This window comes from Protopterus annectens, chromosome 7.part0, assembly GCF_019279795.1.
Source record: "Protopterus annectens isolate FY-2018-M chromosome 7.part0, PAN1.0, whole genome shotgun sequence".
Lineage (NCBI taxonomy): Eukaryota > Metazoa > Chordata > Ceratodontiformes > Protopteridae > Protopterus > Protopterus annectens.
In genome coordinates this window covers 955,659,866-955,676,705 of record NC_056739.1, presented here as the reverse complement: position 1 = coordinate 955,676,705, position 16,840 = coordinate 955,659,866, and the positions used below count along the sequence as shown (strand labels likewise).

The 16,840-nt window shown below is 41.0% G+C and overlaps 1 protein-coding gene across 1 annotated transcript in view; it reads right to left on the bottom strand.

Annotated features, from left to right (window-relative positions):
- CFAP20DC (CFAP20 domain containing) overlaps positions 1-16,840 on the bottom strand; it is a 2,639,303-nt gene that overhangs the window by 1,645,786 nt on the left and 976,677 nt on the right. The window contains exon 8 of the mRNA XM_044076355.1: positions 16,148-16,312. Coding sequence (XP_043932290.1) covers positions 16,148-16,312 — 165 coding nt within the window. The remainder of the gene's footprint in view (positions 1-16,147; positions 16,313-16,840) is intronic.

Here is a 16,840-nt window from a genome sequence, read left to right as displayed (position 1 = left end):
AAGCAAACTGTTCTACTAGCACTTGTATTAAAGGAGCAGGGTTAGGTGGTCTTTTACAAAAAAGTACACTAATCCTTAAGATGTATCTGTGAAATGAAATGACAAAATGAATGCTGTTTATTTTAGATTTTAAACGAGTAACAAAATTCATAGTCTGTAACTTTACAGAGATCCTGAATGCTGTTCTTCCTACTAATTTTGATATTGGGCCATTAAATTGCATAACCTGAGTCCGGTTATTCAATTTGTTTTTATTCCATGGAGAAGTACAGAGAAGGTCAGAAGGAGTTGCACTATGTCTTTGTGGACTTAGAGAAAGCATATGACAGGGTGCCCAGAGAGGAGTTGTGGTACTGTATGAGGAAGTCAGAAGTGGCAGAGAAGTATGTAAGAGTGGTACAGGATATGTACGAGGGTAGTGTGACAGTGGTGAGGTCTGTGGTGGGAGTGATGGATGCGTTTAAGGTGGAGGTGGGATTACATCAAGGATCAGATCTGAGCCCTTTCTTATTTGCAATGGTGATGGATAGGTTGACAGACGAGATCAGACAGGAGTCCCCGTGGACTATGATGTTTGCAGATGACATTGTGATCTGTAGTGAGAGTAGGGAGCAGGTGAGGAGACCCTGGAGAGGTGGAGATATGCTCTAGACAGGAGAGAAATGAAGGTCAGCAGGACTAAGACAGAATATATGTGTGTGAATGAAAGGGAGGATAGAAGACTGGTGAGGATGCAGGGGGTAGAGCTGGTGAAGGTGGATGAGTTTAAATACTTGGGATCAAGAGTTCAGAGTAATGGTGAGTATGGAAGAGAGGTGAAGAAGAGAGTACAGGCAGGATGGAGTGGGTGGAGAAGAGTGTCAGGAGTGATTTGTGACAAACAAGTACCAGTAAGAGTGAAAGGGAAGGTCTACAAGAGGGTAGTGAGACCAGCTATGTTATATGGGTTGGAGAAAGTGGCATTGACAAAAAGGCAGGAGTCAGACCTGGATGTGTCAGAGTTAACGATGTTAAGATTTGCACTGGGTGTGCTGAGGGTGGACAGGATTAGGAATAAGTATATTAGAGGGTCAGCCCAGGTTGGACGGTTTGGAGACAAAGCCAGAGAGGCGAGATTACGTTGGTTTGGACATCTGCTGAGGAGGGATGCTCGGTATATTGGGAAAAGGATGTTAAGGATGAAGCTGCCAGGTAAGAGGAAAAGAGGAAGGCCTAAGTTAAGGTTTATGGATGTGGTGAGGGAAGACATACAGGTGGTTGGTGTGATAGAGAAAGATGCAGAGGATAGGAAGAAATGGAAACAGATGATCCGCTGTGGTGACCCCTAATGGGAACAGCTAAAAGAAAAAGAAGAAGACTTTTATTTCTTCTGGAGTGCTCATATAAGTAACTCTGGACAAGTGTAGGTCTAACATGAACTAAAGCAAACATTTACAGAACTGGTCTCAGCATGTCATTGATTCTGTTGGTAAACAACAACTCTTTTACACTAGAAATTCTTTGCATGTGTGGAAAATGGAAAATACAAATCCATCCCTTAGCTATTACTCATTCATGTTTGGTTAGATTGTAATATTAATAATCCCTGACGGTTTAAGAAATGTTTATTTTGAAGGTTAGAACTCAGAGTTTGATGTTTTTCAAAATATTGTCATAATTCTTTCCAGTTTTATATATGCAGTGTCATACAATATATTTATGCTTGATCAATTAATGAACATATATAATTCCTTATTTTCTACTACAACAGAAAAAATGCACATTCTATAAAAGCTGCAGAGATGTACATAAAACCAGCAAAAACAGTGGCCATTTAAATACAAGAATGCAAGCCAAGGTGGGCATGACGAAATAAGAGACCTTCCAGAAGTAGGGAGAAATTCCACTTGCTACATCATCAGACACAACACCAACACATAGTCAATCATTTCCCTAAAACATTCCCCATACCAGGCATTGTTGCTTATTTAGTGCTGCTTTTTTCCAGCCCATGATTTATGGCTGATGGTATTTTGCAAGAAACATTGCTTCACAGTAGTTTGCTATATCTGCTTTCCCATTATTTGGTATTGCAAGGTACTGCTTTAAAGGAGAACTTCCACTGCTAGCAAAAAGTATAGTATATATATAAATATTTTTATGGTTTAAAGTAAGAACCAAATCAAATAACTGCAAAAGTCATAATATCTCTAAAGGACAAAAATGAAGTATTTACGCAAATGCCTTTAATAATACTTAATATGTAAAACAAATATGTAGAATAAACAGAAGTTATGTCTTACCATAATGTTCCATCTGTGTTGTTCATCTTCTTTCATCCATCACTGATGGATTTGGTTCCAAGCTCTCGGAACACAGTCTGCCTATTACCAAGCTCGTGCCAGCCAAAAAAACTCTCGAACTAAGTCTCTACCCAGAATGCCCTTCCTCCCTGTTACTTCAGATCGAGTTTGCTAAGAAAAGGAAGTAATGCCAAGGCCACTTCTGCGCAAGTACCCTAGGGCACCACTTAGACCCAAAGCATTCCCCAGGAGCCTTTGGAGGGGGAAGGAGGGTGGGAAGTGATGAACGAAAGAAGATGAACAACACAGATGGAGTGGTATGGTAAGACATAACTTCTTTATCTGATGTTATAAATCTTCTTTCCATTCATCACAGATGGGACAGAATCCCAAGCAACCTTGAGGTCCATGGATGGCCCTTTTGGAAGAACATTCTTGAATACCACTGAGCCAAAGGCAGCTCTCCTTCTGGAGACCAGGTCCAATTTGTAATGACTGATAAAGGTATGAGGCTTAGACCAAGTAGCTGCTGCGCAGATGTCATCCACGGAAGCCCTGGAATGCAATACTACAGATGTTCCCATAGATCTAGTGGAGTGGGCTTTAACTTTTGGTATGGGTTCATTATGGAGGGAATAGATGAAACATATGCAGTCCCTTAGCCATCTTGATAATGTAACCTTGGAAACAGCTTCTTCCATTTTGGGTCCAGAAAAAGAAATGAAAAGCTGTTCATATTTATGGATAGGTTTGGACCTGTCTAGACAAAATCTCAATTGTCTATGTATGTCTGAGGAGTGGAGGTAATACTCTCCTCTATTGGCAAAATTCGGAAAGAACCCTGGTAGATCAATGGTCTGGTTAATGGAGAATTCAGAAACAACTTTGGGAAGAAAGGATGGGTTCATCCGAAGTGACACTCTGTCTTTATGAAAGACCAGATAGGGCCTCTTGATACACAATGCCTGCAGCTCCGAGACTCTTCTTGCAGAGGTAATGGGTACCAGAAACAAAAATTTCCAAGACAAAAACTTTAGGTCACACTTAGTAGCAGGCTCAAAGGGTTTTTGAGTCAAAGACTGAAGGACTGTAGTGAGGTTCCATGGTTCCACAGGCTGTCTGATAGGAGGCCTGAGATGAGGGGTCCCCTTGAGGAAAGGCATAAGGAGATAAGAGGGGTGTCATCTATACCACTGTGGAAATTGGAAATTCCCACTAGATGCACTTGTACCATAGAGGCAGAGACTCCATTATCAAAAAACGTAGCCAAGTAATGAAGCACTGCAGTAACTGGAGCTGAATATGGGTCTAGCATGTTATCCTTGGACCAGATGGAGAACTTTTTCCATTTATCCTGATATAATCTTCTCATGGATGATTTGTGAGAGGCCAGAATGATGTCTCGAACAGGCGAGAAGAGACTAGTTTGCCTGGCAACTAATAGAAGTGGAGAAACCAAGCTGCCAGTTTGAGAGTGAACAGATTTGAGTGAGTCAACCCTTGGGGATGAGTAAGCACATCTGGTAGAGGGTCCACAGTCCACAATGGGTATACTAGGTGAGGCCGAAGGAAAGGGAATCAAACTTGTTGAGGCCAGAATGGAGCTATGAGGATCATCTTGCATCTCAACCAAAGAGTTTTCTTTAGAAATTGTGGGATCACAGGGATGGGAGGATAAGTGTAAAGAAGTCCCATGGGCCAATCGTGGATCAGAGCATCCATCGGTGACTCCCCCTCCGGGGGAAGTAGAGCGAAATAGCTGCTGCACTTGGTGTTTGATGAGGAAGCAAAAAGATCACAGCAAGGCTGGCCCCAGTAGTTGAAGATTACAGATGCTACCTCAGGGACCACTCACAGGACATGAGGATGCATCTGCTCAGTTTGTCTGCAATCACGTTGGAGCTCCCTGGGATATGCGTTGCTATCAGAAAAAGGTTGGAAGCTATCGCTCACTACAAAATTCTCATGGCTTCTCGACATAGGGGGTAGGACTTGGCTCCTCCTTGCTTGTTGATGTACCAGACCACTGACATATTGTCTGATTGAATTGCAATTTTCCCAGAAGGGAGAGTGGAATGGAAGGCCTGCAATGCTAACAGCATGGCTCTCAGGTCCAGAACATTGATATGCAGGTGGACCATATGCCTTGGACAGTCTTTTCCTGGAAATGCCCCCCCCCATCCAATCAAGGAAGCATCCGTGGTCACAATGGCTGAGGGGGTTGAAATGGGCGACTTCAAAGATCTATGTCTGGCCTCATCCACCAAAGCAGGTCCTGTTTGCAGGAGTTGGTTATTCGAATCTGGTAATCAAGGGGGACAGTTTGGGAACCATTGACACAGAAGCCATTGCAGAATCCACATATGTAGCTTTGCTAGAGGCACTATTGGAATTGATGCAGCCATAGAACCTAGGGCCTGAAGAACTTCCCTTGCAGAGACTGTTGTTTGAGATAGTATCACCCGGAGTTGAAGCCTCAATCTATGGAGTCTGCGAATTGGGAGTGATACCAGACAGGACTGAATATTGAACACTGCTCCAGTGAACTCTATTTGTTGTGTAGGGATAAGGTTTGATTTCTTCCAATGTATTGTTATTCTCAACAATTGTGCCAGAGAGAGAGTACAGTGCAGTGCTGTTACCAGAGGATGCTCGGTAGGGGCAGTAAGCAGCTAGTCGTCTAGATATGGAATCACCCAGAATCCTTTTAGTCTCAAGTGAACTGTTACCACTGCCATGCATTTATTGAACACTCTGGGGGCTGTAGAGAGACTGAATGGCAGGGCACGGAATTGGTAATGACTGGCTCCTAGCCGGAAGCAAAGCAGACTCCTGGAGCATTTGTCCATCTTGATGTGGTAATACACATCCCAGAGATCTATAAGGCACATTCAATCACCTTCTCTTAAAAAGGGAAGGATGGAGTGAACCATGACCATCCAGAATTTGGTTTGGGTGACAGACTTGTTTAAACTGCCGAGATCCAAAACGGGTCTCCAGTCCCCTGTCTTTTTTGGCACCAAAAAGAATCTTGAGTAAAATCCGGATCCATGCTGAACTGGTGGGACTGGTTGGAAGACTCTCTGAAGCTGCTTCTTCCCTTTGACTGGGTGGAACGTCTGGATGTTTTCTTGGAAATTTTGGCTGACAAAAAGGGGAATGGTGTAACCTCTGGTGATAATGTTCTGCACCCAACGATCGGTGGTGATAGATTGCCAGGCAGCTTGGTGTAGAGAGAAATGACCCCCGACTGCTTCCAGAGGTAAGCAATCAGGCTGCCCCTCAGGAGCGCTAATAAGGCTGTCCAGAAAAAGAGTCCCTGGAGCCTTGGTTATGAGGATCTCCTCTGCCTCTACAGAGGCGTCTTCTTGAATTGTTACCCCCCCCCCTCTGCCTCTGGGAGTATCATCAACAGGTGCAGCACTGAAGGACCCTGAGATTTCTTATGCCACATTTTCCCACTCCTCTGATTCCTGGAGAAGGTACATTGAGGATTGGAAAACCATAGGCCTATGGCAGACAGGGTTTTTCCACTTGCTTGCACCTGACTAGCGTGTCCTTCGCTTTGGAGCCAAAAAGGGATGAAGCTTCGATGGGAGCATTCAGAAAGGAAGACTTGAAGGGATCCATGAGGTCACAAATGCGCATCCAGGCATGACACCTCATAACAATGCCTGAACCCGCTGCTCTAGCCACCTCGTCGATCGCATGTGACAGAAACCTTATGGACGAGTTGGATATTGATTCCAGGGTTGTGAGCTATGAGGCCACTTTGTTCCTGACCTCATCAGACAACTGTCCTGCTAGTGTCCCAGAGAGTTCGGAAATCAAGTCCCTCTGGAGCCTCGTAAAATGTGCCAAATAATTCAGGGACTGTATTGCAAAGATCCCTGATGCAAAAACACTCTTCCCAAGTCTGTCCATTGCCCAGGACCCCCTATTGGGCAGGTGGACAGCGGGACTTTCCTCAGCCAAGTCCTTTTTCGTGTCCACTGCCAAAGCCATAGCATCAACTGGTAACCCTTTAGATCAGTGCGGGTTCTCAGGAGGGGAAATAATTTTGTCTGGTCTCCGAGGAATTGCCTCAATGGAATCAGGGTTCTTCCAAGTGCACTGCATGACGAGCAGGACAAGCTTGTCAGCAGGCAGAGTCACCCAAGAGGTATATGACTGGGCAAGAAAAGCCTGCAGGAACATGGACTCCTCAGATGAAGGGTTGGAGGGCTTCCAGTCACCTTTATGCTTTAACATCTCCGGAGACATCATCAGGAGGTGACCATCGGGACCCTTCACCATCATCGTAATCCATGTCTTCCATTAAGGACTCCTCGGGTGAGTCCATGTGCTTCCTCTTGCACATCTTCTTTCGAGGGGGCTACTCAGTACAGGTCTCTGAGAAGGACTCGGAAGAGTGGGTACCCTGAACAGGGATGTCTTGCGGCTTCTCTGCCCAATGTCCCGGGGGGGGGGTTTGTGGCAGCTGTAGCTCAGGGTGGTGAAAACTGGGGTTCTGACATCAAAGGAGTGCTGCCAGAAGCAAGAACCCTCTCATCGCACAGAAGGCAGGCCCACCTGAAGAAGTATGGGAGCCTGGAACTGAGAAAGACAACCTCGGGACCAGGGTCACACCCCGCCCTGACAAACCTGCCCCCACGGATGGAGCCTCAAGCAGGATCAGCCCGGATGCAGCCATTGTTGCCAAGGATGGAACCGAGGAGAGAGGAGGCTCCGTACCCCAGGCCAACAAGCCCGTCCCCAATCCCCAGATTGAGGAAGGACCAGTTCAGCAGGATCCAAAGACCAAAGGGACAAACTTGGAGTCAGAGTGAGGTGCACCGTAGACACCGAGGTGATGGGTTCCAAGAGGGATATCGGAGCAGAAGGCTACAGAGCTGAGATGGTCAATAGAGGAGTGTAAGATGGAGTTGGTGGATAAGGCAATCCAAGTCCTGCAGGTGGATGGGTCTTAAAAAGTGAGGGAATCCCCCTGGCTAACAACAGCTGGTCTACAAGACGCACTACATCATGTTCCAAAAGGCTCCTGGTAGATCTAATGGATACTCCAGATGGAGAAACAGGACGTTCTAGGAATGGGCTATAAGCTTGGTCCACAAACAGATCTACTGAGGGGAGTATCGAGTCTGTGGTGCAAGGTCTGCCGGCACTGAAGTCTCTAGTTTCAAGACTGGAAGTAAAGGGGTAAAATCCAGTAAGGTCGGTACAACGCTCGGTGCCAAAGTGGCACTCGGAGCTGAAACAGTCGGTTCCAAAATGGAAACTAATGGCATAGTCAAAGGTGTGCCCTGAGCCAAAGTGGCTACAGGTGCCAAAGTCGAAATAGGTGCAGTAAGGTCTATGATTGGTGGCAGAAGCAGGACCGGTGCCAAAACAGGCATCGGTATAGAAAATTTTGAGATGGTTGGAGCCAAAGAAGACGGAGCCGAAGAGACAGATTTATGCTCCAACGATAACTTATAGACACCTTTGATTTCCCAGGCTTGCTCTGATCACCCGATGGTGAAGAAGGAACAGAGTGGGATCTCTTTTTGTCCTTAGAAGGAGGGGTTGAGACCTCCATTGCAGAAAAGGCCTCTGAGAAGGGAGACTTGAGTAACCCTTTCAGAATTAGTTTATTTTTGGGCTCATTAAGAGTGCTTTGGCTGAACCTCTGACAAATGTCACATGGAGGCTGCACCGAAAGGTGGGCCACTCCCAAACAGTATACACAATCATCATGAGAATCACTCTTAGGTAACTTGCCCTTAGAAGAAGTACAATGCTTAAAACCTGAAGTACCCTTCTTATCCGACATCTTGGTAGAAAAACACCACAGGTCAACTGTATAATCCAACTATAATGAAGTCAACTCTATTCAAAAAATCACAAACATAACAATACACTGGTATGTAGAAAAGAAAAAGGAAACACCGAAATAAAGGTTAAAGCTAAAAGGTTAAGCAGGAGAAACAATACTAACTATGGTACTGAAGTAATACCACAAGGGTAAGGGAAGAAAGGATGGACCAACAATGGTACTTGAAAGTTTACCAATGGTAACAGCAGGCAGAGAGGAAAGAACAAGGTTAGACAGAAGAAACAACACTAAAAATACTAATCGCTTAATAAAATATGAAGATATGCAAAAATTTTTACGCAAATATCATAAAGGTTTCACTTAGCTGAGAGCTCGGCTGAAACATGGCTTTACGGCTATGTGGCAAATGAGATCTGAGGTAACAGAGAGAAAGGCATTCTGGGAAGAGACTTAGCTAGAGAGGTTTTTTTGGCTGGGGCAAGGTTGGTAATAGGCCGACTCTGTTCCGAGGGCTCGGAACCGAACCCATCAGTGATGAATGGAAAGAAGATTAACAACATCAGCTATAATATTTCATTTTTTTATTGATGAATCAATAGTTTTCCGTGGGATTCAACAAAGCCTACACTAAGCATACACTAAATGTACATACAATGCTCTGAGTGAACAGACAACACAGGCATAACTCACACCTTCTTCCTCCTAATTTTAGTTTTCGTACTGATTTTCCTGCAGCTTTAAATATTAAAAGGGATTCATAAAGGTTACCACAAAATGTAGACAATATGTACACATACTGTAATCTTTCTGACTGACTAGAAAGCACAAAAATGTGGTAAGAGTGTTTTTTAATACATGTGGATCTGGCTCTTTATTTTGGCAGAAAACAGTGAGACATTGTACACCCCAAATTTATTATTGCACAGTACTGCAATAATAGACCACTCCTCAAGCACTGTGTATGCAAGGATGAGACATTGATACATTTTTAGTTAGTCACTGTGATGTGTATCATTTATTTATTTGTTATCACAGTGAGTTGAGGCTCCATACTTAAAACTAGATGCATTTTCATAAAGCAAAGAAGAACTCAGGTTTCATTTAAAAGATGCTTAACAACTGTCTCCTGCAACTAATATTTCTAATAATGCATCAAGACATTTCATTACCCTTTTCTCCAGTTCTCTGGATATGATTTTAAAATGCTTAATTATTCAAGATACATATATCTTTGTAATTTTTGTCAGCAAATATTGAGTAATTTATCATTAGCTGTTGAGGTATGCCTTCAATAATGTTATCTCAGTTATAACACTACATTAATTTTTATTCAGTATAACATTCTGTTGTGCTCACTGAATAATCTGATTAGGGTCCTCCTAAAATCCACTTATCTCTTCATCAGCAAAGAATCATTCTTTAGTTTTCAAATCATTTGTAAATTTTGCCATACTGTTTGTGTTTACACCTGATGTCCAGATTTTGGAAATATTTTATTTCTCTATTTTTTTGTCATCACCTCGGCACTGTAAAAATCTACTGCCAATCATTAGTGGACTGGAGTTCCGCTGTGGCGATCCCTAACCAGGAAAAGCCGAAAGAAGAAGAAGAAGAATTTTTTTTTGTCATCTGGGGTAGAATATTGGTTCAGGTAGACTTTTTTTTACCTTCAACCCAGATACAAAGAAAAATAATATTATTCAAAAGCTGTTGTAAATAATCAAGTCTAACCACATTAGTTATTAAAAATATTGTGCCTCAATATTGTAAATAATCAAGTCTAAGCACATTAGTTATTAAAAATATTGAGGCACAATTAAATAGTAGTGGACATTTGGAAACACTGAGAAGTTGAAATACAGTAAAACAATGGTTACGTCTGAATTACAGTAGTTATTACAAGCATCAAGTCTCAGCCGATAGGTATTATAAATTATGTACTTACAAATGTTGAGAACTAGAGGACTATCATAACCATAGGTGCTGCAGTCACTGAAGAGGAAAAGAGGAAGGCAGGATAATTGTGGTGGCTAGCATTATAGCATAGAGGGATAAAGCCCTGACTATAGTCAGGGTGACCTGAGCTTGATTAGTGGCTTGGGCAACTGAGGAGCTGGCAAGCTGAAGATGAGCATGCCCATCCTAGATGGAAAGGTGTGCACTCAGACTCTCTTCGCAAGCTGATCCCTACTGGAGTCCTTAGGGTCATGGGGAGAAGGTGGAATGATATGCCAGCATGCCTGATTGCACACCTGGCCCTAGCCATTACCAGTGCACTCAAGGGGAGGAGAAGCTAGGGCACAAAAAACTGTTCAGCAGCAATATAATGCTGCCTCATGTGTTCTAATCTCACTGGCCCCAAGCAAGGGCCAGAGTTAGTCCAGGAGAAGAAGACCAAGTGGACAAGGAGAGGTCTTGGGGGAACAGCTGATGGTCAGCTATGAGGAGCCAGAAAAACAGAGGGAAACATGTAGGATAACTGTGTCATGGATGGGAGGATCAGTATTTTAGTTGAATCCAATAATTAAGGTAAAGGGAGTCAGCACAGACAGAGTACTATGTACAATATATGCAGTAGTGCTATGTAGTAAAGGAAGGGTAGCTACTGAAGGAGTAAAAGGATAGAGTAAAAACAGAATGCAGTAAATATAATGGACTCAGCACTTACAGCTGCAATACTTTATTCACACAAGATGAACACTGCTCTAGAACATTAGTCTGATTTCAAGTACTCATAATTTTTTACCCCACTACTGCATATATTTTTTCATACGGTTATGTAGTTTAGGTCTAACAAATTATAAGTTATCTTATCAAATGATGTGCTGAATTCTGCAAACCTTAAGAGCAAGATAGAGAGTGGAAGGAGAATTTAAGCAATGTTAAGCTAGTATTCATAAGTTATGAGGTATGGAATAAGGCTTGCTTACCACAGAATGGTACATGAAAGCTCATTTGCAGTTCAGAAAACACACTGCAAAATGAACCAATGAGTGGTCTTGTTCTTTTGTGTAAGAGACATACTCCAAGTACCAGTTACCTAGGCAAACTAACCTACTAATTATAAAAAATGACAAATGATATATTATCATTGTATGTGATGGTCCTAGTAGTATAAACTATTTTAGTCCAAAGGCACACATTTGTAGGTGTGTCCCCCCACTAGTAAACTACTCAGCAGACAATGCTAAGTAACATACTAGTTATGTCAAACCTTCAAAACCTCCACAGTATCTTTGCTGCATGACAGGAAAATCTGTTCTAGCAGTAGAGTCTCCTGTCATGTCCCACTGCACAGTGTGATGCTGATGAACTCCCACCAGCAGGAGGTTACACAGCACCAGATCTCCACATTATCATACCATAGTAATAAATCGCAGTTCGCTGTCATACCTAGTGCCTGTGATTCCTTTATGAATTACAGTCAGGCATGACACAGGACCATAGCACAGCAGTGTAAGGCACTTGTGTATAGATATTTAGTAAGGAATCTGTAGCTGCACAGGCTGGTTTACATCAGTGTGTTGCTGTACCAAGAACACCAGTGCACCATTCATAAAACAGTACAGAAACTGTACATGACTGGTGACTATTGCATTCCTGTCTATGAATCTCAGTAGTCTCCACCATGCTGAACATACTGTGTAAGATGGATAAAATAGATGGTGCTCGTCTATTTGCTTACTGGATAACTGTATTGTTCCTCAGACCCATTTAAGCCATGGTACAGGCCTGAAAGCACATAACATTATGAAAATGTTCCAAAAAACATTGAATAAGACATAGCCAGCAAGCCTGAAGCTCAGAAACAAGACATTTGTCTGTGTTGCTGATGTGCTTCAGATTTGGGAACAGACCCGGTTAACTGTAAGAGTCATCAAATGGGATAGGATGAAGCAGATGATGGTTAGTTCCTCCTATCTTTGTAGAAGTGAGAGGGATAAATCACCACCTGCATGAACTTCAGAGACCAGCTGTCTCATGGGGACATAAGGGTGCATGCATTCAGTGCACTGACATCACTGTAGGTTATTTACAGGCTAAGAGACTATGACCATCTACAGTACAGTAGCCTATTGCTCTGACACAAATGATTCTTTGCTTCCTTAACCTTTATGGCTTAGTTAGCCATTCGGGCACTGCTTTCCGAGAAGTCAGAGGCCCAACTGGTGAACGTTTACATTCAGTATTGTTCAGAAAGAAGAGTATCTGGGCACTCATGAGGAGGTTGGGCAGTAGCACAGAGAAGGCCAGAGGTCAGAAAAGTTTGGATGGGGAAAGAGTGGGAGCAATAAAAAATGCTGCCTTACACATAAGAAACAATAAAATCATTACTGAATCTCTTCTTAAAAGAAGCATTTAAATCTACAAAGAGTGGCTGAAAGAACATTAGAAAGCAAATAAGATTAGGTGTACTAATGCAATCAGATTAGCCATTATTTGTGAAACACTAACACTTGTAAGATGCCTTGATCAGGAATTCCTTCAGTTTGTTCATAAAGGTAGAAAGATTATGTTCAGCCCTGATCATACCTCTCAACCTGGAAACATGAAAAATCTGGACAATGGCCCTTGAAAAGTAGGTACAACTGACCAAAAATCTGGATGCTCATTAACATAAAATGTGCATACATAATTATGCAGCCTCACTCACCCCAACTGAATTGTGGGATACCTACAAAAGCAAATTGAAGATCAGACATAATATTAAGCAGAAAATATAACCAGAACAATAGTGTTTTATTTATATTAACACTTAAGCTTGTATCAAAGTTTGAACTTGTATAAAACTAAAATGCAATTTTCTTTTATAAAAATAAAATTAACTGCTGGCTCTACATGTAGAAAATGCAATGCACATAAGATTACTAACCACCACTACATACCATCAGAAATAAAAGTACATGAAAATGGCAGTGAAGGCTAAATTAATCAAATCATGGACTACAGGAAACAGCTCTTTAATCCTCTGTACCACCTGCCAGACAATTGTCCACTGAAGTAATAATGGGCTAGAACCACTGCTTTAACACCTCTCAGCTGCTGGCAGAACATAAGGTTATGGCCATTCCACAAGCACATGATGTGCAAGAAAGCAACTTAGCTACACACACCTCACCTAAAGCCACTATTCAACACAGTTCAATGGAAAAAAATCAGTAAAGAGTCTTACAGTTTGTTTTATGGCTTGGGGCCTTGGGAGTAGTTCCCTTTCTCATGTGAGCTTCAAACTTTTTAAGGAAACATCTGAAAAGCTAAGAAACAGTACACAAATGCAAGAAATGGTGAAATGTGTGAATATGTACTGCACATCTCCCAAATCCATAGTAGAATACATAATGTTTGCTTCAGAAAAAAGATAACAGATGTGCGCCTTCTTTGCTCAAAACACTGTTGCCACTAGTACGGGTCATTTCCTTCCTTTAGGTGGGTGGAAACATGAGACTGTCTGCCAGATGGGGTGGGAACAACATAACATGAATCACCCTCCAAGATGGTGCAGTTTAAAATGATTTTTTTCTGCGCTATGAGTGACTAGAATAATACTAAAAGTTGTAATACCTAATACTCATTCCATTAACCCTCTTTTGCTGACCAAAAAACGAAAGTATGCAGTGCGAACTTGATAAAATTGCACTGGCAACCCTAACAGCTAAGGAAAACTCTCATTCCAGAAAGCAAAAAACTACAATACATTCATAATTAATTTACACAACAAGCACTTTGCACCAGCAGTTAATACAACAGGCTGCAAATTAAAACAAAGATTTAACATGACACTTGTTTCCAGATGTAGTAATTTATTGGTTGCTCCTCAGTTTTTAGTAAATTCCGTCTACTCAAAAAAATCTACTATAGAAGGAACTTTATTGCATTACACTGAATGTTATATTTTCCCTACCTGATACCCTGCTACTGTATGACTCAAAACTGCTTTATAAAAAGAGAAAGGCATAAATGGGGATATCCACATTCAAACTGCTTAACGGGAGCTAAGCATCCTATTGGCTAACTCTCCTCCTTCACATCTCTCCATTCATTCATTCCTACATTCATACATACATCAGGACTTCAAACAGCCTTGGCTCAGTTTGCCATCGGGGGAAGCCCTTGAGTCACCAGTCATTTTAACATTTTAATAGCCCATTGGTCTTCCTATATAAATCTTTCTCAAGGAGAAACAACCTTTTCAAAGAAAAAGAGAATACCAGAAGCACCGCTGGTATTTTGTGACACCATCGACGTACACTTCTCGTTCACTTTCAGTTTTTCGTTTCACTCTATTACATTTCTTCCTTCCACAGTTTTTCAAACCACTGACTACGCACAAACTTTCCTTAATTCTGCTCCCTTCCTCCCTCATCTCTTGTCTCTGCAAAGTTGACTGTTCTCTTTTGGGGTAACAGTAAGTTCCTTAACCGAGCAGCACAGCTCTACAACAGCAAGAACGAGCAGTGAGTGTTCATTATTCTGATTCATTACTTCACCTTTCAGTCCATTTGATATTCACATTGTCCCACTATCTCAGAGAAATAATGTGCTCTAAAAAATTGACACTGTTTCCTTCACAAACAATAACAGCACCCCGGCATTGGTTTGCTTTATTCAAAAGCTTGTGGTGCTTACTTAGTCCTTTCTCAGTATGTGAACTGTTCCTTTTTGTATCACACATTCTGTATTCTGAGACTGATGGATATCTGTGTCACAGCAAGCTAAATTAAAGAAAAATTGGGAATACAAGGGGTCATTTGGAAATTCATGGCATCCTATTATTTTGCCCTCAAAACCAGTAAATACCGAGGAATTCAGGACGGTTGAGGGGTATGGCCCTGATATGTACAGACAGCCAATTCCAAAATGCTACTGCAACCTTATTAAATGAATTCACCCCTGCAGTTAGTTAAAAAGCAAGACACTTGTACAAATGTATAAATAATACATTTTGCTGGTGTATAATTAAATACATAAAAACAGACACTGGAAAAGAATGCAGTGATTCATGGTGAAAAAAAATAGACTGCATTGATCCTTAACACGCACTGCTGTAGTGAAATGTGTAGAGAGCAATCAGTACTGTTTTGGGGTACTAGGATTAAATAGAGAGTATAAGGGAAAATCCCACACACTCTATGTTAACATGCAGATGTGTGGGGGCCCAACTATTATTGACGATTCTCCCATCGCCTGTACTCTGTGAATATTCACTGGATTTATTTTTTTACTATTTTTCATCACCCTGAATTTCAAGATATTAACTGTTCTTAAATCAAAAACACTATACTGTGAAACCTGAAATGACTAATTATTTGATGCCAGAATACTGTATTATGAAAACTGTACTCTGAAGTGGCTGATTATTTGATGCCACAAGATTTCTCCATAAACAAAGTATAGAATAAATCATCTATTATTGGTAATTTCTCCAGAAATACATTAAAAAATCTATTACTATACTTAATAGACGCACAAGACTTACTACTTACTCAGTATATAGCATTACTGGTTGGACTGTGACAGGGAATCCCACTGAGAGGGTTACATTTACTTCAGTAAAGTTGCTAAAAAAGGTCAAGTTAAGAAACGTAGAAACCCATGCAACAGGCAACATGGCAAACATGCATTCTTATTTGCATGTTTCCTAAAAACTAAAGAAGTTGTATTAATGGAAGAAGTGAAAAAATGTCAAGAAGAACACGTGGGAGAAAGAAATATGATACATACTTTTTAATTTTGAGATATTCTCATGTACAGCTGGATCAAATTACAAAATATAACAACAGTATAAAAGATCTTAAGACATCCACTGGAAGTAGATATGACCTAAATGAATAGTATCAGTTTATAACAGAAACCAAATGACTGTTTAAAAGTATATTGTTTGAAAGCCAAACTTAAAAAACTTGTAATGTGAGTGGAAAGAATAATTAATCAAAGTTAAAAGTTAGTTTTTAAGTCCTTTTATGTTTTTGGAATGGAAAATGATAGTAACAGAAGATATTTATGAGTGCTGTCTTTGAATGTCTTGTACATTCAGTGTTAGATAACTTACCAGTGTCAGAGGAAATGAGTGTTTGCCCACCAAATTTTAATTCCCCTTTTTTAAGTTTGGTCATATTTAGTAGCAGTGAAACCTGGGGCACATCCACAGAAATTTGGCAGCTTCGAGGAATAACATCTATGAGTTCATTAACATCAGTGTGGATGATGTAAATACCTAGATAAAAAGAAAAATGTTAACTGTTAACCATATGTATAATCATGTAAACCCAAGAATTGTATGCAAGCTTTGCATTGATCTGTGATCTCTACATCACAAAATCTGACATTTAACTTTACACCACTTAAGGATACTTCCTAAAAGCATTTTGTTTAATCTATATTTGTATATACATATAGCACAACACAGAAAGATCTCTGGAATGTGATATATTTGAGTGCTTGTTGAAATTCCAAGGACCAGAACTACAATCCTGGGAAAAGCAGAAATGTGAGTTTGTATGTGGAAGAATACATGCTAAGTCAAAAACTGCAAGATCTCAAAGTATTTCCTCTTCTCCAATGTGCAATGATCTTAATAGCCATTTTACTTACTATCTATTCAACTAAGTTGTCATAAATATTAGAATATAGATATATCAAATGTTTAGGTATATTCTATGATTCTTCACAGTCCATGAATAATTAAGCACATAGTAATGTCCATGAGCACTGTAAATTAAACTAATAACATAAACTGCAATGA